A 26,998-nucleotide genomic window follows, 5' to 3' on the forward strand; every position below is an offset into this window, starting at 1 on the left:
CTCTGCTTTTAAGAGACACAAGAAATACCCAAGATGCACAACTTCGGCCAACAAGGGATTTTCAGTTTTATTATCTAGATAACCATGTCAAGTGCCTCCCTCAAAAAACGCCTGACCACATTACATTCCAAAAAGCAGTGAAAGAGTGTGCTTTGGCTGGTTTATTAGGATTTAGTTTTGATGGTGTAATATAGGTTCTTAAACTGGAGTGTGACTTTAAACATATACTGTAGTTAACATCATTTTAAAATCATTATCATTGCATTGCAGTTGTTATCACAGGCCAGATTGAAATAAGTCTTGGGCACCCTGGTAGCCCAATTGTTAATGTGCATATCACATAACCATAACGTCTACAGTTCAAGCAGATTTCAAGTCTCTGCAAGTTAACTTGTATACAGGACTGGAACTGAAGAGGAACACGTGGCTGCCTATTTAGTTAGAAAATGAATTGTACAACCTTTTCTAAATTGGATTATGGTTGGAAGTAGTATGAAGTGTATGTATTTTAAGAAAAGGCACTGGTATTACCCCTCATGTTATTGCACATATGGTCTGAGTATATACTCACTGTTCTCATTTTCTTCCTCCGACTAACTCTTTGCTTTGCTTTGCTTCTCTCCCCTTCTGTCCTCTGTGTTTCTCTGTCCACCAGGCAGCCGAGGGGGGGTCTCTGAGGAAGATGCTGGGTTCAGAGCGCGGTGTTGTCGAAGAATGGCTCTCAGAATTCAAGGTAAAAGGCCGTCCTCTCCTCCTCTCTCCATCATGACTCATGCCAGTGAAATGTTCTCCTGGAGGTCATCTTTTTTTCTGCAGAGAAACCACAAACTGTGGGTGTAACTGCCATGAAAGGTGGTGATTAGTGTGCAGGTTTGTGCATGTTACCTCCTCATCATTTTAGTCCTTTGTAAACTGTAATTAATTTTGGTGAATACAAGCAAGAACCGTGGGCATTTAAGACGGTTAAGACTCGGGGTCAGCTCTGCTTTCATCAGAGGAAGCTGAGCTTGTCCAGTTCAAGCTCAACACAAACTATACCTGAAGCATTTAACCGGTCTGTCATCATACAGAACAGATACTCTTTGATTTGATCTCTGAGATGTGTTGTGCAAAGTATAAACAGACTTTACACACACCGTTTGTGCATGAAATTTTAACAGTTTTCCTGTCGTCAGTAGTCTCCATGGGTTATGCAGTTTGTCAACTGTAATAAAGATTCGCTATTAGTTTCCGGATGTGAATATTAGCATTAGCAGTTTACTGACGCACTCCTTTGTTTACAATATATTTTAATAATTCAACACCTTCAGTAAGTCACTTGGCCCTTGTTTGTAGACATGTGAAATAAAGTTAGGGTGCTGTCTACCTAACTGGCATCTACATCTTACGCATCAGCTACTGTAAAGGCATTCATTTTGATGCTTTCGTTTATACTTTGTATATGTATGTATGTTGGATGTGAATTCCCTTTTTATTTTTTTGAGCCCATTCACAGCCCATCTTCGTCTACTCACTGAATTTTTCCTTATTTTTCCTCCCTATTAGTGATACACAGGTCAGGTCAAGGTTCGTGCGGATCCTTAAACAGTCTTAAAAGTCATTGAATTCATTGATCTAAAAATAAGGCCCTAACTGTAACTTAAATAAACTTAAATTAATCTTTTAAAAGTCTTAAAAATGCCACCTGAAGCCGACTCAACCTGTAAACCACCAACTTTTTGAATTAAAGTAGCAGATTTGTGAGGACTGAGTGAAATAACAACTGAATGCTGAAACACCGTGTGTGTTTGAGAGAGAGTGACAGAGAAGGTGGAATATTAGGCCAATGGCATCATCTATCATTCATGTTAGAAGAATGAAGGTTAAAACTTAAAAGATGATTGCCACAGCAGTATATTTATGAGTCACACTGAGATTTCCTCTTGAAAGTATTGTATTAGGATGTACTTATTAATATCACAAACACTGACAAAAAACATAATAGAGTCTCAGACTCTGTTCTCCATCTTTACTCACAGGGTCTATGTTTGATGGCCTAGCTTGTCTCTGAGGCTCAAAATTCACTTGTGAATGTATATAAATGCTGATTTACTTGTAAACAGACACAATTGTTATATTTAATGACACATTTTATTTCTTATCAGCGTTGTCTTTAGGAGAAAAATAGTATTGTTTTCCTTTGAGGCAGTATGCTGCTATATTCAATAAAACAAGTGAAGTGCAGCCATTACCTTACCAATCATTATTCAGATGCTAGACAGTATTTTGGATGCTTTTAAACGCACAAAAAAATGTCAGCCAAATAACTGTTAGCACTATTGCAAATAAGTGCTGCTTCACTTCTGAAATGTGGACAATGAACACCAGAACCTGTGGCAGATTCATCAGGATAACCATGACAACACATGGGTCAGACCAGTGACGGCTGACCTAAGCCTGTTAAATCTGAGATGCCCCCATATGGCCACTGTACATTGAGTATTTGAAATTATGTGTATGACATCTATGGAGTGCAACCAAAAGCCAAAAAATAAGAAATTATGTAGTTAAGAGGAGAGCACAAAATTGTGAAATCAAAAAAAGAGGGAGTATGATGATGAATAGTGAAGGACTGGTATGACTCATTGTGTGAGTTGGTGCAGATCGGGCACATTGTGTTCTGTCCTCAAAATGACCATACTTAGGCTGTGCAGAGAGGATATCTCTGCCTTCTGTCACCCGCAGACAAACACACAGTCTTGACCATTTAAAGAATTCTACTGCAGGATACTCTGAGCCTGTCAGATATCATCACCCTGTGACGTTCGGTTCCCTCAAAGTTAATTTGTGATTTTTGACACAGCTGATGCATGTGGTGTGAGTAGTAGTAGTGCATAAAAGTGATGAGGGAGGTGTCAGTGAATCACAGTTTGCTCAGGCCTTCACAGTGCTGTGGAGAGGCCTCCAGCTACATAACTGAAAACACCAGAGTTGATAAGTTTTAAGATGTGAGGGGCCTGAAACTTAAATGTCAACATTTATCTACTAATATTAAACCCTAGTAGCTATTTGCTAAAGTTATTTATTTTATTTTGAAAATGTTATGTCCCAGGGTAACCTCTAGCTCACCAGGTAGAGTGTGCGCTCCATATGCTGAGGCCTGGGCTCGAGTTCGGCCTGTGGCTTGTTGCTGCGTGTCTTTCCACACTCTGTCTCCCACCTTTCCTGTCCCTACAACTGTCCTACAAATAAATGGAGGATGCCCTGAAAAACAAATAATCTAAAAAAAAAAAAAAAGAAAATATTATTTCCCATTCATATCATGAATGGGAAAAAAATTCTTATCATGAATATTGTTGCTTTGGGGGGGGGGGGGGGGGGGGGGGGGGTGATGCATAAGACTTGTACCATTGTTCTGAAGAAATGTGAAATAAATTAAAAAAAACAATGTGTGCATGCGCTCAGCAAACCGCTCTCTCTCCTCACTGCAGTCCTTACCAGAAACCCACATCCCCAGCTACGCCGGCAGCCTTCATCTGAAGAAGTCCCTGGTGCCAGCTCTCTACAGAGTCATCCAGGACCCGAACAATGAGGTGAGAGGGCACAGAGGGCACGCACGTACTCATAGAGAGTCCCAAGTATGGCAATTTTTAGCTCTGTGATGTTTGTGAATCATATGACGTCATCTCTGTTGTCAGTGAGCAAGATAGCAACACACAACTGTGTCTGCAAGTTACACACGCACGCTAAAACACAAGCACACTGTACTCTGGGAGAGTATGATGGACGGGCGATGCCAGTCATCACCTGTGAGACGGCACACAGTGTGTTCCTTACACACACGCACACACACACACACACACACACACACACACACACACACACACACAGCACCCTGACAGACTGGAGCATCTGCTGCCCACATTGGAAAAGATACATGCACAGTGTAAGATACAAACTCAAATAATTTTATAAACAAACTCAGTTTATTATTAAGTGTGCTGCAACACACAGTCTGTTTTTAAATGGGTAGTTTGATTTCTTTTTTAAGTAAGGTTGTATGAGGCTCTTATCTATAGTGAGTGCATTATAGACAGTCCACAGCGGTTGGCATGCCCCCAGTTTGGAGAGGCAGGCAGGAGTACAGAAACAAAGCAGAAAAGCAGTGTACAGCTGTGGATGGGGGCAGCAGCAAAATGTAATTTAGTCACCTTAAAAAAAAAACAATATTCGTGTAAGTGTATGCTACTAGTGTTCCAACTGTGAACTGTGGCTGTTATCTATGCTCTCTTCCAAGCCACCAGACCTTTGGAAAAAAAAACAGTAGTTTTACCTTGAAAAACAAAGTAGCTGCTGGTCTGATGCTGTCTTGATCAGTTGGTTTGTTTGTTATTGGGTGACTTTGGTGTTAAGAGGGGTTAGTTTGGATTCGCCGAGGAATGCCTGTATTTATGACAGAAAAACATACCTTCGGGATTTCTAAATACCCTGATATACCGTGATACGGCCCAAGGCCACTGCCAGGTAAAGTCAGTGTTATTTTCAAAGCAGCGTGGTGGCTGTGAAAAGTACAATAAAACAGCCTAAGGTCTCCATCAGAGAGGGCTTTCTGACTGCATGGTAAAGTCGTTGACATTTTTCTAAGTATAGCATACACTTACACTCAAAGATTATCTGTGGCTTCAATACGGTTTGCTGCTGCTCCCTGTCTACAGCAATATATTTCTATCTGCTTGTTTCTTTAAACTGGGGGCATGTTAACCACCATCTATAGGCTGTAGATACAACACCACTATCCCAACACAATCCCACCTATCCCTTAATTGTCTTCTATACCAGCATGACTTAACCAGTATTTTCTCTTTAAGGACCTAATGACACACTTTTTGAGCAAAAGGCCTGAGGCACTCAATGAGACAGGACTTTAATTTCACTCTAATGATACAGTTGGTGCCTCCAACCCCCCCCTCCCTTTTCCACACACTTTCATGGTTGAAATTGGGTGTCAAGCAACCAGGGATCTAAATTCCATTAGTGTTGTCAATCTGGCTGCACAATCCCATTAATGGTTGGACAAGTGATCCAGGAGAGAGAGAGAGAGAGGGTGTGTGTGTGTGTGTGTGTGTGTGTGTGTGTGTGTGTGCGTGCGTGCGTGCGTGCGTGCGTGCGTGCGTGCGTGCGTGCGTGCGTGCGTGCGTGCGTGCGTGCGTGCGTGCGTGCGTGCGTGCATGCGAGAGAGAGAGAGAGAGAGAGAGAGAGAGAGAGACGGGTTGCAAAGTGTGCTTGACTGTCATGTGTTTTGGGTGGTTTCTTGCTGATGACATGGAGGGTCAAATGCCTTGCCAAGTTCATTAATGAGTTGCCGCTTATTTCAGGGTCAGCCACAGTCCAACACACACACACACACACACACACACACACACACACACACACACACACACACACACACACACTTTCATGGTTGAAATTGGGTGTCAAGCAACCAGGGATCTAAATTCCATTAGTGTTGTCAATCTGGCTGCACAATCCCATTAATGGTTGGACAAGTGATCCAGGAGAGAGAGAGAGAGAGGGTGTGTGTGTGTGTGTGTGTGTGTGTGTGTGTGTGTGTGTGTGTGTGTGTGTGTGTGTGTGTGTGTGTGTGTGTGAGAGAGAGAGAGAGAGAGAGAGACGGGTTGCAAAGTGTGCTTGACTGTCATGTGTTTTGGGTGGTTTCTTGCTGATGACATGGAGGGTCAAATGCCTTGCCAAGTTCATTAATGAGTTGCCGCTTATTTCAGGGTCAGCCACAGTCCAACACACACACACACACACACACACACACACACATACACACACACACTTACACAGTAATGCTGTGTGGGCACTCACTTCACTGACCCTAGGACAGTATAAACACATTGGCTCAGCTGGCTCCCCTGAGAGTACATCGGACCAGACTTCCATTGTAGTGATTTATCCCCTCTGCTCCTACACACCTCCCACTATTGACCGACAGCAAAACTTTCCCTCCATCTGTCTGAACCACCAAGTCAGAATTACATTCATTCATGCTTTGAAAGACGAGATGTGAATCAAAGATACTGTCTTGATGTATGTCTGAGGGCGATTCAGAAAAGTTGCAGCTGAGACTGAGAGTTTGACATATGAGAGCGAGCAGTTTTCTTATAATTAGGTTATCATATCGCCTCCTCCCTTGTGTGCTGTACTTATTTGGGGATTTTTTTTTATCACCACAGGCATATATTCATGCTAATTTGGTGTATTACCACTCTGTTCTCAGAACTGTACTTATTGGCTTTTACTCGTATCCCCCCCTCCAATCCAGCTGCTGGAGCCTGTGTGCCACCAACTGTTCGAGCTGTACCGCAGCTCTGAAGACCGCCTGCGCCGGTTCACCCTGCAGTTCCTGCCTGAGCTGGTGTGGGTATATCTGCGCATCACAGCAAGCAGAGATCGCCAGAGCAATGGGTGCATCGAGGCCCTCCTCCTGGGCATCTATAACTTGGTGGGTATCTGTGAAGGGCAAGATCTTGTACATTAAATACATTTGGGAGATGAATTCTTGACTCGTCAGCTGTGAGACACATGTTTGTGAGCCATTTTGTATCTCATATTCAAAGTATCAACATTTTTACTAAAAGGGATGCAAATAACAACCACAAAGTGGCTGCACGAAAGCAGCTGACCTGAAACAGAGCAAAGGATCAGTAAAGAATTAAAAAATTGTATTGATCTAACTCCCCTGATGGATTATTGGACTTTGCATTGATTGTATTTACAGATGTGACTGTTAAGATCACGTAAGTAAAGTGTTCCTTTGAGAAATCCCTAAAGTTTAAGGGATGTTGCCCTGTGACTGAACCGGACAGAGAATCACACCATTGTTATCATCATTATTACCGTCATAAAAGGCCAGCAAGGACGGCCACTGTGTCTCAGTGTTTCCCACACACAGACTTTGCTTCAGCATCCCACTAACCAAATATTAACGACTGCCAAAGTATATTTGGCAACCCATTTGTAGCATTTTTTTTTTCAGAGTATTGTATACAATCATGACATTTCCATTTTTTTGCTGTTGATTACAAACAGTTATAGTAATGCACTTTCGACTGTAAAGAGTAAATAGAATAATATGAAGTAACATAAGATAAAATATTACATACATAAATGCCTACATAAATCCTATATAAATCTTTATTTGTACAGGCAATCTCATTGAGACACGGGATCTCATTCTCAAAAGAGGCCTGTTTCAATAACACATACTCATATGCATACATACATTCACCCACATGCACACATTCACCCATACACACATACTTCCACATATTAAGGAAAATAAATGAGTAAGTTGAAAAATAAATAAATATAAAATATAAAGTAAAAAGTGAAAAAAGTTTTGTTCATCCAAGAGAGCAACAGCATCTGCGATTAACTAATGGGCAATCTTTCCTCAGTCTTCCCGTCCCTGCCTGTCACCGTCCATTCTGCTACCAATGCCAGGCCGAAGCTGGTGTTGTGTAGAAGTGTGCAACAAACCCCCCCCTCAGGGGCAACAAATATAGATGGAGAAACAGTCTTTGACACAACACCAGATCGTGATGTGCAGTGATAGTTTTGGCATCTGTTCTATTTTCTCTGTGAGCCATGAGAGAAACTTATTACTTACTTCCTTACTACTTATTCTACATATTTAATATATAAATGTCTTTAAACAGAGTTACAGAGCATTCAGACTAACATACACACATACACACAGTGTTGTTTTTGACGTCACAGGTATTTGTTGTTAGTCACATGTAGCAGACCATTTTTGTGCTGGACCCTTTCCTCTGGGGGCCACCACAAGTGTATTTCTCAAGTGACCTGTGAGGAAAAACTGCAGTTGAACTTAACCCTTCAAACACATGATGCAATAATTGGCTAACCAAAATGGTGTGGCTGTTATATTGCCACACCGCTGTCAGTTACCAAAGAAAACCTCAGTATCATACTTTGAGGATCGCATAATAGTCAATTCAGTTTTTGTATCGGTGGATATGAATGAATATAGATACACATATTTTTTAAAGCGAAGTTTGTACTTTTCTTTGAAGCATATCTGATTACATGTGTTTCTATAACCGTGAAGATAGCAATGAATGGCCCTGCACCAAAACACTGATATGTCAATCTTTTAGACCTAACACAGGTGGAACACCAGTAAGGCTGTACATCTGTTGACATAAAAGACGATCTTCAGGGAAAACCCCAGTTAATGGATAGAGCCAGGATAGATTGCATCACCAGGAAACACCCTTGGGAATATGGGCTAAGAGCTAGAGATATCAATAGAAAGAGCTCCATGTCAGGCAGCACGGCTAAAGGTATATCCATGCATAATTTATTCCTCCGTCTATATACCACTCCACATGCAGTACATGCTCAAAGACCTCTCTCCTATGGTCATTGATGACTGATCTCTGATAAACAGCTTTGCTCTCAGCAGGCCCATCAGATATTCAGAGATATACTGCTAGCCAATGAAGGGCAGGACAAGGTTTGAAGCGACGGGGAGAAAGGGAGATAAAACGGATAAAGCCTTTTTGGTACCACATTCCAAAACCTAGATTATGGATGCTTGGATGGATGAATGGACAAACTGGTGTTGTTTCCTTTGCATTCATTTACTTCCGATAAAAATCTGACCACTCTGATCAGCACGTGTGAAAATGATTGCACATTTATCCACGTTTAATGATATAACATAAATGCCCCCTCCTTCTCCATCTGCCATAGATAATACAGATAAAACTGAGAAACGCTTGAATAAAATGATTATTTCTGTCTCTCAATCAGTTAATGATGCCTGCATTGCTCACATGCAGTAAAAAAACAATTGCTTTGTAAACTCTTACACATTGCTTGAATCCTCCTCAGCTGCACATAATTGGTTTACAGAGCAAAGTAGGAATAACAAGTGCTTTCTGCCAAATGAAGAAAGCTCAACTCAACATCTCAGTGAATGTACTTCTTTATCATTTAGACTGTGGCTGGGACTGGTGGAGATAATCAGGCATAACTTTTAGAAATGGCATCATTTTTAGGGACGCATTCATCTTTGTGTTATGTATCGCAGTGTGAAATTGGAATTGAGTGGCGAGGGTGCTGGCAGTGACATTTAATCTGTCAGAGTCAATAACATGTACCAGCAGAATGGTCTTACAACAACGGCGTGAGGGACAGTGGACTGTGCAGCCGTTGTTAACTGTGTGCTGCCAAATGCTTTCCTCCAAACCAAAGAGAAGGGCTAAACTGGGATAAGTTATGGAGGCAGAACTGTTCATTTCATTCATTTTTTTTCATTTATTTATTTGCACCAATAAAGACAGCAAAAGAAAACAGTTCAGAAAGAATACAGAAAAAACAGGGTGCCAGAGAGGTTAGAAACCCAAATGGGCTCATAGAAATACCTCACAGAAGGTAATACAATAAACTATAATGCTTTGATTCAAGCAATAAAACAATGGGGTCAACAAAAAATGGCAAAAAAGATCAAGACAAACTATGAGAGAGTGTGTGTGTGTGTGTGTGTGTGTGTGTGTGTGTGTGTGTGTGTGTGTGTGTGTGTGTGTGTGTGTGTGTGTGTGTGTGTGTGTGTCACAGTGTCACTGCCAGCCTGTTAAAAACCATCCTCCACTCCTTTAATGACACAGCTTTTCTGTCTCTTTGGTTTTGCAGGAGATCGTGGACAAAGACGGCAACAGCAGGCTCCTTTCCTTCACAATCCCATCTCTCTCCAAACCATCGATATATCATGAGGTGGGGCTGCTGTCTGTACTATCAATCAATGTTTGTCAGGGTTATTGTTGTACTTTCACTCTTCCTGCCTTTGCCATCTTTCTCTCTTTTTATCTTTCTTGTAGCTTTTGTCTCTTTCTCTCTGTCTGTGCCTCCTTTCCACTGACTGTTGGAGCATTATAGAGACTTATATCAGTGACTCTTTGGAAGATGACACCCCTTCAGTGTCCATGGCTACAGAGGGACACCTCCAGGGCTTGTTCATCTTTGTGTTTTAAAGGGGGGTGGGGCTTGCCCCTTTGCAAGCACAATGCAATGAAGAGTCCCTAGAAAATACAGTCCGTCTTGAACATCTTTCCAAATTAGTCTGCACTGAAAGGAACAAAGATGAAAAGAAGAGACCACCATAACGTTTTTCACTGGCCTCCATGCCACTTTCTACTGTTGACTAACCTGTTTTGCAGCCCATTCATGACATAAATTGTGACACACCCGAGATAAAAAAAAAACACACATAGAAAGGCACAAATTTGCTAATCTCTTTTTGCCAATTTTCTGAAAAAATCTGTTAAAATTTGCACTACATTTGGATAGAAACCTTACTCATGACAGCTGGCTTTTCATAAAGATATTCTTGACATTTTGTATGCTTTTATTGATAGTGACAGAGATATGACAGGGTAGAGAGAGGGGTGAACATGCAGCAAAGTGTCCTCGGCCAGACTTGAACCTCAGCCGCTGTTGTAAGGACTCAGCCTTAATGGCGTAGGCTCTACCTGGGGAGCTCCTGGGCACACCATGACAACCGCCTTTAATAGCTGAAGTCCATCTCTGCCAGTGCCATTTTTCTTACACTGAGTTTTCCACAAATCAAGTATTTTGCATTCAAAGTTCAGACAAGCCAACGAGGACTAGCCAGGAATAAATTTGTTTGCACTTCTTCTCAAAGTTTTCTGTTTTAACTTTTTTATTTTAAAATAAGGTGACTTTTAACCAAATATTTCCTTACTGTTTTTTTCTGTTTTAGTCGCCCACTCTGTCATGCTGGGTTTGAGCAACGCCCCTAACTTCTGACCTGACTGCTAAAACAGGGCACAATATTGACTACTGTGTTAGAATTCATTAGAAAGGTGTTTAATGGGACTTGCTGACTGAGGACCATTTACTGAGGCAGAGAGAAGCAGTGTGTATTCCAGCTTTTCGACTTTTCTCCTGCTATCCAAAGCCGAGCAAACGGTTCACAGTATATTTTCATACAGTATGACGGCCCTCAGTGGGTGCTTGTGTGTGAGTGTTGATGAGACTTCAGTGTTTGGCGTGTGCTGAGGGCGATTTATCACTGTAATTACAAGCTTGAGAGGCTCGTCCCTCCATGCTGTGAGATTGAAGAAAGCATGGAGGCGGGGTGAGAGGGTTCCGTGTGTGTGTGTGTGAATCACAACAAGCTTCCAAGGCTGCTGTAGTGCAGCGCTACACAAAACACAGCCTTGTCCCCAGGCCTCCAGCATTAGCATACACTCCACTCACTTTTCATATTAATCCATTTTCCTCTCCTCTGCTCAGGATCACCAAAGATACTGAGGACAGAATATCAATTCTATTTAGGGGTCACTTTGGCTCTGCACGCCATCAGAATAAAGTGGTCCAGCGACATATTCTCACACATAAATCAGTCATTACCTGTGCCACTTCCTCTTTCTATTTTACTCAAGAATGAAAGACACAGTTTATAGGACAATTCAACCCTTAATCAAAAAAACACATTTTTCCTCTTATCTGTAGTGGTATTAACCAATCCAGATCATTTTGGCGTGTTTTGCAGAGTGTTGGAGATATCGGCCGTAGAGATGTCTGCTTTCTGTACAGTAAAATGGAACTAGATGGCACTCGGCTTGTGGTGCTCAAAAAAATTTGAAAAGCTCAACAGTAATGTCTCTTTCCAGAAATCATGACCCAGTTAATCAAGATAATTCACACACCTTGTTGTGAGCAGTTTCATTTTTCCAAGTATTTTTATTGAGTCAAAGACGAAATTACATCTCATATTATATCAGTGCTTGTTTCAGTTTACATAGAAGAATATGAAATAATACAATCACAGATGAAGGAAAAAGAAAAGGAACAAAGACAAGAAAAAAAATACAAAGAAAAAAGGGAGAAAGCTGACTAAGACTAAAGCATTTTTAACCCATTTGTGTATGTGTTCAAAGCTTTATTCCCATATGTCGTCTAGTATTTGAATACACATTTTTTCCCAGCTGGTTTCACAATTTTCAGAAGATGGAGAGGTTGAAGGTGTGCACAGTTAAACCTAAGAACTATTTTCGCTCTACCAAAGTACACCTGCCAACTGTATAACTGCACAGAAGAAATCATTTATCTACTCATGGACAAAAGGCTCGTACCTGTGACAGCGTTAGATGTAAACATTAATGGCGTCGTCCTTGGCTTGGCTGTCACATCAACTGTCTCAATGGTGCTAACTAAGTTAGCAGTAGAAGCATGCTTCCTTCTGCGCAGTGATACGGTTGACAGGTGTAGTTCAGCAAAACGTTGGACACATTTAAATCATTTTCATTGGAAAAATGCACATGTTTTTATTGGCATGCGTATCTGTGGATGGGTTGCTCTGTTGATATGTGGCGCTTTGTCTTGGAACATTTTCCCCTTTGGCCTAATTAATAACTGTCTCCATCTTGTTGTGTAGTGGAAGGTCTGATGAAACATGAGGTACATTAGTAGAAATAAGTCCTTCCCTTTATTGTGAATGTTATATATACCTGGATCTTTTTTACTGCTGTATTTAAATTCTTTCCAAATAAACTAAACTTAAAAGGTCCATATGAAACTGCTCACAACAAGGTCTGTGGATTATCTTCAGTGACCGGGTCATGATTTCTGGAAAGATGCATTGCTGTTGAGTTTTTCAAATGTGTTTTTGGTGCTTAGAGCACCACAAGCCGAGTCCCATCTAGTTCCATTGAATTAGAGAGAAGGCGGACATCTCTGCGGCTGATACGTATCTCCAGCCCTCAGCAACTCTCACCAAAACAATCAAGATTAATAAATAGCACCACAGGTATAAAAAAAAAAAAAAATGTACTTTTGATTTTGGAGTGAACTGTTCCTTTAAGATTGATTTGCTTATTTCTATATCAGTCAGTTGGGAACTCTTCCAGTTGTTCTGGATTCACTCAATACAGGACATGAGTTACAAGTACTGCATCCTCTACATATCTGTTGCCAGTAGTTATATAATAAGATCACGAACCAGTAAAGACCAACAGAAGTAGAAAATGGTGGGTCTTCAAATGTAGAAACCCCAGGAAGTTGTTTAGCAGAGGCAGTAAGCCACCAAGATCCTGGCAAACCTCATGATCAGCTTAGTTAGTTAGATGACAGCCTAAATGAGTCATTGAAGGTCTCTTGTGATGTGCGAAATGACATCGTGACATTTTCCCATCAAAGGTTAATGTTTGATTTCATGAAAGTGAATTACCTTTTATCATGTTAACAGAGGGGATTGTTGTGTCAGGTGAGGTGTCTCACCTTCACTATAAAGCAGGAAACTGACCTGTCAGTGCAGCCGTGCAGAGGCCTTTTAAGAAAACGGAGAGACTCAAATAGAGAGTAGTTGAAAAGAACTGGTGCAGAAATCCTGAGCTCAATGTTGCATAAAGGACTTTGTAGAAGACAGAGGGAAAATTGCAACACATAACTTTTAGTGAAGGAGTTTTTCAGTCAGCAGTTTATCTACTAAAATTGGAAACAAATCTTAAATTTGGAAACTGATAAATACATTAGAGCCAACAGAAAGAAGTTGCCAGTTTGGCAGAGGTCCAGTAGTATAATCATCCCGCTGTAATAAAATCTGAGCACTAATCACAGCAGGTTTCCATCTGAGCGGAGTGAAGGCCTCCAGTTAATCAATCAACAAATTGAAGGGCGCTGCATCCTGTTTGCGTCATCATCACTGCACATTTACTAGCAAGTTTGAATAGCCAACGTTGTGGACAAGTGTTTAATTAACTATGTATTTCTTTTGTAGCCTTCTAGCCTGGGGTCCATGGCATTGACAGAGGGGGCCCTCTGTCAACATGACCTGATCAGAGTGGTGTACAGCGGCCTCCACCCACAGAGAGAGACCTTTACGGCTCAGAACAGGTACCACTCTGACTCCACCAGCTGTTAACAGAGAGCAAATAACCTGAGACGCAGTAACATCACAAAAGACATTAAATGGCAGCAGTTCAGAGATGCTTTTTAGATACAGAGAAATGGCAGCGCTGTAGGCCGTTCAGCATCAACAAACACACATGGCACCACCAGACTGTCATCATTCTCTCTTATATATTTAATTTTTTTGTTTCTCTCGCCTCACATCTCATCTTTCCCCATAAGATGAAAAAGACCTTTTAAGATGATCAGAGCGTAACCCTTGACACTCATTCAGCCTCCTCCGGCCACACTCAGCAGGCCTGAAAGCTTTTTTGGCTCTTGCATTTTCTTTGCCGCTGTGGATGAATGATAATCTTAGCATAGTAATGAAGCATGCTGGAGTCCTGCCAGAAAATGCTCTGCTGTTTGTTAACAGTGGCACATGCGCAGAGACGCGTCATGACTGCTGATACTTCAGAGCGGCACAGATAACACCGGTCATCCTGCATGTTGTCCAGAGCAGCGTGGCCCCTGATGAGCAAAGAGCGTCATAAATATAGTGAATGGATTTCAGTGTGGCCAGGCCTCGTAGCTTATCTGGAAACCCATTTGTGTGCCTGGGCCTGAGATAGTGTTTATGAGAAGAAAGCCCGGAGCTCCTGAGAGGTGCCGACTCACTCCGGCTGATGATCTACAGCCAGACCATTTACCTCCCCCTGTGCACAGAGTCAATTATGGCCCTTGCACTCGAGGTCCTCCTCCCGGTTGTCCTCCATCAACACACACACACCCTAAAATACACTTGCACCGAATAGGGATGAACAATATTGAGGTCTGTCCCAATATATGAAACAGGATCATCTCAAGTAGATTTATTTTGCTCCCGCTGTAATTCCACCATTTGTCTTTAAACAATAACTCTGGTTATATCTACTGTATGTTGTCATGCAAACACTGCCTCCGTCTAAACTGATCCCTAAACAATCATTGTTCTCAGGTATCAGCAGTCTGTCAAAAGACATGATTACGATAGAGCTCTCATCGGGCCATAATAGCAGGCCAGACCTACATTAATCTTCACAGTTTTTGTTCAAGCCAAACCCAAACCCGAACCACGGCAGGAGTTTTGGGTCCGAGCCCAATGGAAAAAACTGAATACCTACTGTAGAACAATATATTAATTTTATGTATTTTTATATTTATATATTATGATAAATTCACTGCTGGGACGCAAACATTGCTATTAAGTCGCATTGCAGCCACCCCGCCCACTCTTTTTTCTCTCTCCATCCTGATTTAAACTCCTCTCATTCACACATGAGAACTGCCACTTTCATTAAAAAAAGAAAAAGAAAAACTAGTACATGGGCGAGAACCTAACCCAATTTAAGCCCAGGGGAGTATTCACAAATTAAAGCCCAGCCCGGCCTGAACTCAGCGTCATGGGTAAAGTTGGGCCCAATCTGGCAGACAGAGAAACAGAGCTCTAGATCACAAATTACTTAAACTGAAATGTAAAATTTATTTTTGCTTTACAATTTTAAACATCTCTGTTTGTGCAGTTATTCTACAGCAGGTAGATTCTTCACAGTTCAACACAATGTACTAACCTTTGCACTGCTGAGTCGAGTGAAAATGAGACATTAGCTTGTGATTTACATCACATTTAAACAGACATGGCCTATTATGGGGTTTTAAATAAGGCACATTTTAAATTAACAGTCTAATTATACCCATAAAATGTGATGTCCGATATAAATCTGAGTTTAGCACTAATTAGAACCTCATTGCAAGTATTTTACCAATGAACTATAGTCTCATGCACTTATACATTTTGCCTGACTCTGCACCTCACACATAGAGTGTGTTGATGGTTTAAGTGTGATTACTGCAGTATAGTAGAGTGTCACCTACATAAAGTACTAGGCCTGGGTATTGTTCATTTTTTTTTTTATAAATTCTGTTTTAAATTTAATAATGTGCTCTAATGTCAAGATAGCAGAGCTGTTTAGCCAGTCGACCCAATGGATAAGCACATTTGTTAATCTTAAGTGCTTCATCTTTTGATTTAGCTAGCTATCTATAGTCATTAGCTAAAGCCACACAAACAATATCTAACATTACAGGGGTCAAAGTTTAAGTCACCACACCTACTACAGTAACATAAGTAAATAACCACACACAAGATGGACATATTTTTTGTTAGCTAAATGTCCTGCTACAGTCCCAGTCATCATTGCGCCTTTCTCTGTAATTTCGAATTGGAATTTCAAATAAGGAGAAATCAGACAGTGGAGATTTTGTAGGAGACTGTAACATAAGCTGGATTTGAATGCAGAGAAGAAGAAGGCCGCAACCCATTCTTCTTCTTACAGTTGAACACAGAGTAACTATATGCTTTTAAATGTATTCCATATACATTCCAGTGGTTCATTTTATTCATGTTTATTCTCATTACTTGTTGGTGTTTTAAAAAATGTCCTTTCTGCATATATAGTATTGTGTGCTGTCGGCGTCAAGCTGCACAAAATGGAACCATGCTTTTTATGGGACACACACTGTCAAGTCTTTGAAAACACAACACACGTGAGCGCTGTCTGTAGGCATAATCATTGATGAATAATTTTTCTGTATGCCTCTATGACATTGGCTTACTGCACTGATGAGATTTACTCCTTAAGTATGGAAATTTGGTACAGAATGATTAGCTGATAGCATCAAAGCAGTTTGGTTAGTGTCATAAAAGTATTGAAGTCTGGTAAGCAGCCCTTAACAGTACAATAGTTGACAATGAACAAAACTGCTAAGGTAAGCAGTTTGCTCAACAGACTATTTTATGGTTCAGAGTTCATAAATTGCATGAGCAACTCTGCGTAATTGCCTACTACAGCAAAGGTGTCGGAAACTGGTGGATGGAGTGTTAAACAGGAAATTGGGATTTAATCAGATTAAAAGTGAATTTTCTACATGATGTTATTCTTCTTGTGTCTGTAACTGACCTTAATAAGAATTTCTATTACTGTGTTTGTGTACTGTTTTCTGTTTGCAGGTTTGAAGTGCTGTGTTTCCTCATGCTCTGCTACAACTCCGCTGTGGTCTACATGCCCCTCTCTTCCTATCAGTCAGTCTGCAGAATGAGCTCACGGTGAGGAAAACATGTGTAGTGCATTTTTTTGTCCGTTCTGTACCCAATTAGTGACCACCCTTTTCTCTTCTACCTCCATTACCTGCTCTTCTGAATCGAGCATGAAATCTCCTCCTCCTCTCCCCTGTAGCCACGCACTGACCTCGATACTCACTGCCCCGGTCGCAAGAGGATTTGATAAGTACGAGTTCTTTAGGGCACTGTTGTCGGCGATTGGCCAAATGAAAGCGTCCCAGCTGGATACCTGTCTGTGTCTGTCTGTCTGGGAAGCTCTGACATGCCCTGGAGTTCAGGAGAAAGGATCAATGTGGAATTCATAATATGAGGCTCTGTGGTCGAGCCGTCGCCCAGTGATTGTTCCACCTGCAGCGTACAGACGAGTCAGGATATGAAGACTTCCCCACTGTGAGCAAGCGCTCAGACAATGCCTGAAGCGAGCTCGGTCTAGACAGACGGCAAACTGTGACTGTGAAGTTTTCAGAGCACGAGAACAATGCTCTGTGTTTGAGTTTAGCCTCTGTACGTAGACCCCAGACACCCCGTCGTCCAACCTCTCCTGACCTCTACAGGTGTAAAGTAGTTTAAATGTCGCCCCCCTCGCTTATTGTTTGATGTGTTTGCTTTTTGTGTAGTTTGCTCAGGAAGCAACTGATATATTGATCCTTTATTTAACCAGGTAAAAGACTCATTGAGATTTGAAATCACTTTTCCAAGAGTGACCTGGCCAAGAGGGCAGCTTAAAACATGGTTACAACAATAAATACAGACAAACAAATATAACTAACCCCACAGTAAGAAGAGCAAGCACAACCTCCAGTAAAAATAGAAAACAGCAGTATTTTGTCAGAGCAACACCCGACAACTCACAACATCCAAACAGTCATGCAGACAGAACAGACAGAGACAGACGTGATGCAGCCATCTTGGGACGAGGTATTGGTATAAGCTATGACAACTGATGTTCTCTTGAGTTCTTCTCCTCATCAAGGCTCATCTGATCTGTTTCCTCCCTTTGCAGCATGACTTAACTCACTTTACTGACTTGACTTTGAATGTTTTCTCTCCTCAGGCTGTGTGTGTGTGGCTTCCCCCGGCAGCAGCAGAAGCTTTGGAGGGAACCGTGCAACAGAGTGCTGCTGGACCCCGAGTTCATGGTGCAGATGCTGACTGCTGTTTATCACGCCATGTATGTATTTTACTGCAGTAACTTATAGTTTTGTCACACTTGTTAACAGACATTTGCTCATTTGCGCGTCCTGCAGTTACGCAGCATAATTATAATTCAGTTGGAGTGGTGTTTGTGGCCACCTGGTGAATACAAGTCTAATATTTACTTAACTCTGCTTTTGGTCTTCTGAGGAAAATATTTCTTTCTTTAGCTGCTGAATGTTCTGCTATGGTCAGGAGTTATATGCTAGCTGTCTCTGGCAAAAGGTAGTTAGCAGTGGTTATTTTACAGCTTTTTCTCAGGAAACAGCTGCTTGCTACAGCCAAAAATGACGCTGTGGGAGCATTGAGAGTGAATCAAAACAGTAAATCTGCAGCTAAACAGTGAGCTGAAACTCTTTGTACATTTCTGTAAAGCTGAGAAGAGCTGATTCCAGTGACAATGCCCTTCAGGTTTAGACTGTATACAAAGATGCAACAGGTCCTCACTTTCTCCCAATACACAAATATAAAGCCAAAATATCCAGGATAGGGATGTAACCATCTTGTGCTGGTGATATTATTTGGAGCCAGAGTATCCCTCCTATTAGGCTTGAGTGGTATATAATTTGTTATACCTCCACGAAATTTTACCAGGGTATATGGTATATGATTGTGTTTGTGTGGCAGCTCTGGTTTGGTCGAAATGAACCCTTAATTGATCTTGTTAGGTGTGAAAGTATGTTTTTCCCAATAGCCTCTCAGTGCCGAAACTGGGCGGTTGTTAGTCCTGTAGTCAAGATATTTGTCAGCACAGCTGCCTGCTCCACCTGTAGAGACAGACCTCTTGTGACGTGGGATTTGTGCACTACAATACATCCTCAATACAGCATCTCCCTGCGGGTTTGATAAAAAAGAGAAAATCCTGAAAATCATACATAGGAATTTCTAATTACTCAGGTATACCATTATACCACCCAAGCCTGCCTCCCATACAACCGCCTGACTCAATCGTGAGTTACTACAGCTTTCACTCATGATGTCACACACCCCTTTCTTATAGCATCAATGAAGTGATTAAGACCAAACTTATCAGAGAGACAAACCCTTAAACAAACATCAGGGTAATGAGAACTATCTAAAATGACTGAAGTATCTTTGGGAAAAATGTATACGATGTATACTTTTAAGTCAAAAATTCTCCCTAACCCCAAGTATTTGGTGTCAGGTCTTTTTTTTCCCCATTTTATCCCCCCGTTTTGGTTCACTGAGGACATTGAGTAACTGATAACAGCTGATTGTGAGGAAAATAATCTTGTTTGTTGCTCATCTTAACAGATATCATAATGCATGATTTTCTCTATGAGCAACTCAACACTGCATTTCTTATTTTTGTTATTGTGCCTCTCTGGGACATCACTAATGAGGGCAGTCTCACTACTCGTTTGCTGTGATCCGCTGCAGAAAATCTCCCTAACAGCATACGCTAGCACTCCACCACGAACAGAAACTCCCCACTGTACAGACTGATTATATCAGCAGTGCATTGTGGGAGCAGGTGATTTCATCCCCTGTGAGGACAGTCGTTGCAAAGCTGATTACGGCTCCGCGATGATAGCTTGTCCTGGGCGATGGATCCCCTGATACGATAGTGACTGGAATCACCACCGTTAAGGATGGTGCAGCATGAGAGAGAGCGGAAAGAATACGTATGCATTCTGCCTCATGGCCCCCACGAGGGCACACAGCAGCAATCAGGAGATTGAAGCAAAAAAAACCGACTGTGTGTGTGTGTGTGTGTGTGTGTGTGTGTGTGTGTGTGTGTGTGCGCGCGCAAGAATAATAGCCTTTTTAGTAATCCCTACCATAGGTCACCTCAGTGACAGCCTGAGCTCTCACATTCACCCCTGGCCCGGGCAGGCGCACATGAAGGGCAGATAAACATGAATCCACAGCTCCACACATGCAGAGGGACCTTGGCACTTGTTGAGGACACTCTGGGATTTAGGTTAATATGTCCGCTAATGCTACAGTGCTGTAATACCACATGAAGAGAGAGACAGACGCACACACAGGGATATCAGAACAAATACACACATGCCAAATTTTTATTTATTTATTTTTTTTTTTTTCTCATGTCAGGTTTAAAATGTATTCTTGTGCAATTTTCCAGCCTTCAGAACATCAGACAGTCTGTTTTTACCTGTCCATTCATTTCATCCTTTTCATCTCGAGCCTAAAGGGAGCCCCACGCATTTGTCCCTGGCTGTGTGATTGTAGCATGTGCAGGACCAGATCAAAGAGAGTTCAGCTGCGCATTTCTTCTTCTTTTCTTCCTTTTAATGTTTAATGCATTTATTTATTGTAGCTGTTCTATTTAATCCCTCTTGATCGACTATGGGGTTGTGACATAGCCTCATGCAAAACTAATGATATTCTTCATCTTGTGCAGAGACCCAGGTGATAAACACAAAAATGTACCTACACCTGCAAGACCATTTATCCTTGACAGTTTTATTATTGCAAAATATGCAGGGTGAACGTTTTTTGCTGTAAAACTAAGCTTTTGCAAGAAAAAGGTGAAGTGTGAGTAAAGCTGCCAATAGTGCAGAGGTATTGTCACTCTGTCTCACTGAAGCTGCAGGCATTACTAAATTACTAATAATAGTTCACAGGGATGTAACTCAGACTTCAAGGCATCTTGTCGGACACGCTTGTTCACTCAAATAAGCTCACAACATGAAGTCGTTAAATGCCGGTGTGCGTGCATTTGTGGTTTTTTTGTTTGTTTGTTTTTTATGTGTAGATACAATGGAGAGTGGGAGATGGGACGGGAAGCTTTGGAGGACATTCTGTACAGAGCCCAGCTGGAGCTTTACTCCCAGCCTCTCCTGGTAAGAGCAACAACGTGGTGTGCACGGAGTTAAAGAATACTTCACCCCCAATTGGTCATTTGTATATCAGTTTCTCACCCTGTTTCATGTTGACTTTGTTACGAAAACTCTTTTCTCACATACCTCCATGATGAAAGACGAATTAAAAAACTGAGTGAATTCTTGATGAATTGAAGTAAAGATGGGGGCCGTGTCTAACAACAGCAAAACTATATCAAAAGATGCTTTGACAAACTCGCCGATAACTTGTGCAGTATAATCAAAGTGGCATTTTTCAAGTATTATGCTCAGAAGTTCCCAAACACATGCATTTTTTCGTTAAAACTTTACTTTCTAAAAAATTCTTTCTAAATTCTTTAATAGTATTTCACATAACTAGTCTTACACATTAAGGAATAGCATGCCTGGAAGTTTGTCCATTGGCCAGGAGGAGATAGTCATGGGAGAATGACAGCAGAACTTCTGGTCAATGAACAAGATGGGAGCCAGGATTTCATTGTAATGCACGAGCAAAGTTCAAACACTTCTCATTTATGTGTGTAACTTTTTAGCGAAAATGCATGTGTTTGAAACATATTAAACATACAACTGGAAAAATGAGACCTGGAATATACCACACAAGTTATGTGACAGTCTGTAAATGGATGACTTGATATAGTTTTGCTGTGAATTAATGCGGCCCCCATCTACTTAACATCATCAAGATTTTCTTCATTTTTGGACTTTTTGTTCAAAAACGTTTTCATGACGAATTCAGCATAACACGCAATAACTTATAACTTATGAACAAATAATCATTTTGTGTGTGAAGAATTCCTTTAATTACACATTTATACTGTCTGCAATTGTGGAACTTGAGTAAAATACAAAAACACTTAAGTAAAAAGAAATGCTTTTGATCAGCTACGTGTTACACAAATCAGCACGGGCTCTCAACAGCCCTTAAAAACTGTGATGATGGCCATAATCAGGCTTCAAATCTTGTAATACCATCCTGGTTTTGTCATTTAATTGTTTATTAATCTCCATCTGTGTATGTGTCATCTTCAGCTGGGGAACGCCATGAAGAACTCGCTGCCAGAGAGCGCTCCCAATGAGCCACGGGGGCGCAAGGTGCTCCAGGTGGAGGTGACGCCCACCATCAGCCGCATCTCCATCTCAGCCATCACCACCGCCTCCATACGACGCCACCGCTGGAAGAGAGAGGGTAAGACTGCAGCAGCCTTAGAAGCCATGCCATCATGGCTGCAGCACATAGTGAAGTGAACCAGGCCTAAGAGCAGGAGAGATCTCAGTAGATTTATGACTGTACTTTTTAAAATGGCCCGATTTATTGATTTTAGCATTCTAGGGTAGCGTGTTTTGTTATGCAAGAAAAAGCACCAGTTCTGATTAAGCTGTAAACTTACAAAAACTTTTTTTCCGATCAGTGAAAAGCCACAAGAAGGGACTATTTGGTGAGAGAATGACTCTTCTGATGTTTGTCCCAAGCAGTGAGAAGGAAACCTGTTTCCGTTGTAAACCAGTCACACCATTAGCATCATACAAATGGTGTTTCATGTCAGTTACTGTATGCAGTTGTGGTCATATAGTCTCTGTGTTGCAGTGCCTGTGCCACTCACTGCTCCTTATTGCTCTTTCTTTTGCTCGTCTTGTCTATCAAGTGTGTGCTGTGCTTTGTATCACCAGATAAGTTTAAGGTTTGCCGTTTAAGAGAAACTGACAAAATGGTGCCTGTAGACTCTATTTTACCCAGTAAATTGTCAATTGATGGGGCAGGTTATTTTTCTTTTTAGAGCTCTGCGTTCCTCTTTTTTATATTTTGTGATCTACAAATGAATGACAGTTGTGCCCGTGATGAGGCCCGAATCGGTTGAGGCTTGCTGCCACTAAAGAAACACATCTCCCCATCTGTGTTGTTGACTCCCAGATTGTTTTGACTACTCAACCGATGCAGAGTTGAGCCTCGTCGTCAATCCTCCTAGCCTCGCCCAGCACCAGCAGCACCACACTCCCTGGGAGCCCGCGGCCAAAGAGGAACGAGAAGGGCGGCCTCACAGCCACCACAGCAGCAGCAGCAGCAGCATCATTCCCCCCATCACATTTGAGGGTAGGGGACAGGGGCAGACGCTCAGAGCAGAGAGGGTTTCAGGAGGAGGTGCCCCTTTGATCTGTATCCTCCCAACCCTCCTCCCTCTCCTCCTCCTCCTCAACTCAAGGGGGTTAACTCTGCCGTTCCCATTCTGGCTGCCTCTTCACTTCCCCAGAGTATACTAACTCCTCCAGTCTGTAAGACCCTCAGACAACAGCCCCGCTATTACCACGCCACTGCTATTTTCCGTCTTATCGAAGAATGGAAGAGTCGCCTATTCTGGGTTTGAAGGAAGTGCGGCTAGTGGCCATTTTGCATGGGCCTGTCATCATGTCATATCCTCTCTCTTTTTTCCTCATCATGCCTCCAACGTACTTTAGACTGCTGCCCTTGTCACTCACTGAGCATGTTCAGTGCCCAGCCCGCAGCTTGACCTTTTACTCTGGGCTTCCTCTGCTCTCCATGTCCGATAATTGGTTTTATAGATTTATTTTTTCTGTGGGTTTAACAGGAAAAATACACAACAAAACTTCCGCTGGATATCTTGTTTCTAGCAGTGTCCCTCACGGTGTTTGACAGCACCACAAGTTTTGGGTCACTCAGGCCAGCAGCAAGCTTCAGCTGCCGCCATTGTGCGGAAAGAGGCCATCCATTTCGTTTTTTTTAGCCCAGCAGCTTTCTTGTATGCTAATTGTGTGTTCTGCCGCATTTCTTTTCCTGGGCTCAGTGAGTGGGAACGAGCCCGTCATCATGCATGCGCACGCTACAGCAAGCTTAAAAAAAATTCCGCTAAAACATGAAACCCTAGAACACTAACATGTCAAATGACAAGGCCAAGTGAGCGGACTGAATATTGTCAACTTTTACAAATCCAATACTTTGAACCACAAAGGCTACTCCACTGCCAGGACCTGTCATACGGCCCATTTTGTCTTGTTGAATGTGTCCTTTTCCATGTGTGGTTGCTACATGTTTGTAATCTTGAAACCTCATTCAGATCCTCTTGACATGACCGAGAATCAGCTCATTCCCTGACTTTAAAGCGTTTGAGTGCTAATCAGTCTTTTTCTCATGACATTTCATTGTGAAAAAATAATTCACACCATTTCATTAGATAGAAATCTGCCATCTATTGAAGAGAGAACAGTGATCATTTTAAAGATTGAGTGTCTGTGTACCATTACTGGACATTCTGTTTCAGAAGAAAACCTACCTCACATATTCCACTGCACTAATATTGGAAGCTTCCACACTGATGGGTTTGCATGTTTAATCCTGTTAATTACAAATTGCATCACAATCATTTTCCATAGTGTACCATACTTTTTTTTATTCTGAGTACTTGTTTGATCCCTCTTGGGGAAAGTCAATTGATTTTCCTTTCTTCTTGTAAGTCATTAGTTCCCATTCATTTCACTTCACAGTGGAAACAAACTTGTGCTAGGTACCAGTGTTGCAGTCAAGATGACCTAAGCCAAATTAAAGTCATGAACAAGACTAGAAGGTATAGATCGAGACAATACCAAACCTTTGAGGGGTTGAGACCAAGTCAAGATGAAGGCAGGGGGAGATTAAGTCAAGACTATGACCAGACCTGTGAGAATCCCACTTGGCATGACACACTTCTACACACAGTAAAATGTGGGTCATGCAAACCAAACGCATTCCTCAAACTGATCTGAAAGATTCACACTCATAAGAAACACCTACAGAAATCAAATGAAGAGCCCCCCTTCATTCACATCTTTAACTTTCTTCTTGTCTCTCAAAATAAAATGTAGGCCTGCCACACAATATTGATTAATCAGGCAAGTTAACTTCGCTTTCACCTCACAATGGCCTAGCGTTTTTACAGTTTGTAGACATGCACCAAGTAGGAACTACACAGGTGGAACTTCTGTGTTTTCATAAACAGACTTTAAAGAAGCAAACGAACGTTACCCAGCAGTTGACATTTCATGCGAGGTAGCAGACATGGTCACAGCAAAAAAAGTGTAAAGACTCAGCACCTAAAAAAATAACATTGCATTACAAATGAAGACAAAAACATGTTTACTGAGGTGAATGATCTGTCTCGAGAACATTTCCAGCTCTGCAGACTGATTTCCTCAGAACACTGAAATGAAACCAATAGCAAGCACAAACAAACCTGAGCACATTGTAATCAAAAGGCTGAAACATGCAAAAACACCAGTTTGAACCTTTAATTGCAAAACTTTAAAGAAACTTTTAGCTCTCCATCTGGGATTGGGTTGACTTGGAATGGCTTGCAGACTGGCGCATTTAACCTCGTGGGCTGTCAGCTCTCACTGGAATGCTATTTATCTGATGAGGTGTACGAACTCGCCTCGGTGCTCTCCACAGATTGGCTGGCTCGTCTCAGCCGGCCGACCACCTGACCAATGGGCCAGTGCTGCAGCAGAAAGGAGGGATGGGGCAGGAGAGCATGTGTCTTCTCCTCATGTTATGTGCATGTCAATCCAGACCTTTTCTTCTTGGTTTCTCTTTCTTTTTATGGTGCTGCCTGCGGTTCCCTGTCGTCCAGTTTTGCTTGTCCCAACGATGCATGACGGAGACAGGCGGCTGATCCTCTGTCTCTTCTGTTTAACAGGCTTTACTCTGCATACTGTATGTCAGTAACATGCTTTTTTTCAAACTCAGTTTATCATCTTTTTCCTTTTCAGCTTTCAATGAGGTCTTAGATGGATTATTAAGTGATTTGTTTAATGTTTTCATGTTGTTAAAATTCTGTCAAATTTTTCACCAGATATTAATTATCTAAAAATAAATATGACATCATATGCTGGACAAGCTCTGCTCACTTACCCAGCAGGTTATTGAACTCGTAGTTTTTCTAAGCTAGTCAGATTTTAGTCGATCTGTATTACATCAGATGATCAAAGAAGCTCAAGGTCATAGTGTATTGAATTGTACCTCTGTTTTGTGCATAATGAGTGAGCTAATGAAGCAGCATGCTCTGTTGAGTGTCAGTGTGAGCACTGGCCTGCTGCTAGATGGCTATTAATTTAGTCTGCTTATTTATTCTGCATTATTTGTAAACATTTTTAGTCTTGTTGCTCAGATCTGTATGAATTTGTCACAGGCCTGTTCACACCAGTGTTAACAAGACACTCTTTCTCTGGACTAAGGGTACATTTATTAAGTTTCTGAAATTCACCCACGAAATGTGTATCAATTACTCACCCAGTGTTACATTCAATTCTTGAAGAAAAACTTTTTTTTTCATGCCTCCACGGTGAACAAAGAATCCAAAAATCTTTATGAATTGAAGTCATAGGGGATTGCATCAGTCAACAGCAAAACTATAGCAAAACCTCAGTTTCCAAGCACTCATACAACTCGTAAAGTATAATCCTAGTCTCATAGTCCTAGTCCTTTCCAACAGAGAACTGAACTAAAAGGGAAACTTACCCATTCTCTCTTCACAGCACTTCATTGGTAAAATAGATAATTTTACCTCGCTGAACATGGGAGCTGCCAGATTGGTTTGTTTGTCACTGTTTGACTTTTGTGTTTTTTATTGGGTTAGTTCGAATTTACCAAAATAACACAAACAAACTGATCGAGACAGTGGTAGGCCACCTACTCCCATATTTAGTGAGGTAAAATGACAGTGGTTTTTGTCAGTGGGACTCTGGCTTCAAAGAGAAAATAGATAAGTTTAACTTTTCGTTCAGTTCCCTGTTGGAAAGTGTCCACTCGTGAAGTACTGAGCATACGATTGGATAGCTGATACTTTGATTATACTGCAGAAGTTGTGTGGGAGTTTGTAAACAG

General features: G+C 41.6%; 1 protein-coding gene across 2 annotated transcripts in view; it reads left to right on the forward strand.

Annotated features, from left to right (window-relative positions):
- LOC121948631 (protein FAM126B-like) overlaps positions 1–26,998 on the forward strand; it is a 59,011-nt gene that overhangs the window by 27,224 nt on the left and 4,789 nt on the right. Inside the window, exons 3-12 of one of the 2 annotated variants that reach the window (XM_042494029.1) lie at positions 656–733; positions 3,471–3,572; positions 6,308–6,487; positions 9,706–9,786; positions 13,814–13,929; positions 16,973–17,068; positions 18,138–18,254; positions 21,021–21,108; positions 22,159–22,315; positions 23,039–23,218. In XM_042494029.1, coding sequence (XP_042349963.1) covers positions 683–733; positions 3,471–3,572; positions 6,308–6,487; positions 9,706–9,786; positions 13,814–13,929; positions 16,973–17,068; positions 18,138–18,254; positions 21,021–21,108; positions 22,159–22,315; positions 23,039–23,218 — 1,168 coding nt within the window. In that variant the 5' untranslated portion in view covers positions 656–682. The remainder of the gene's footprint in view (positions 1–655; positions 734–3,470; positions 3,573–6,307; positions 6,488–9,705; positions 9,787–13,813; positions 13,930–16,972; positions 17,069–18,137; positions 18,255–21,020; positions 21,109–22,158; positions 22,316–23,038; positions 23,219–26,998) is intronic. The other variant, XM_042494030.1, reaches the window with a different exon arrangement.

The sequence above is a fragment of the Plectropomus leopardus genome, chromosome 10 (genome assembly GCF_008729295.1).
Source record: "Plectropomus leopardus isolate mb chromosome 10, YSFRI_Pleo_2.0, whole genome shotgun sequence".
Lineage (NCBI taxonomy): Eukaryota > Metazoa > Chordata > Actinopteri > Perciformes > Serranidae > Plectropomus > Plectropomus leopardus.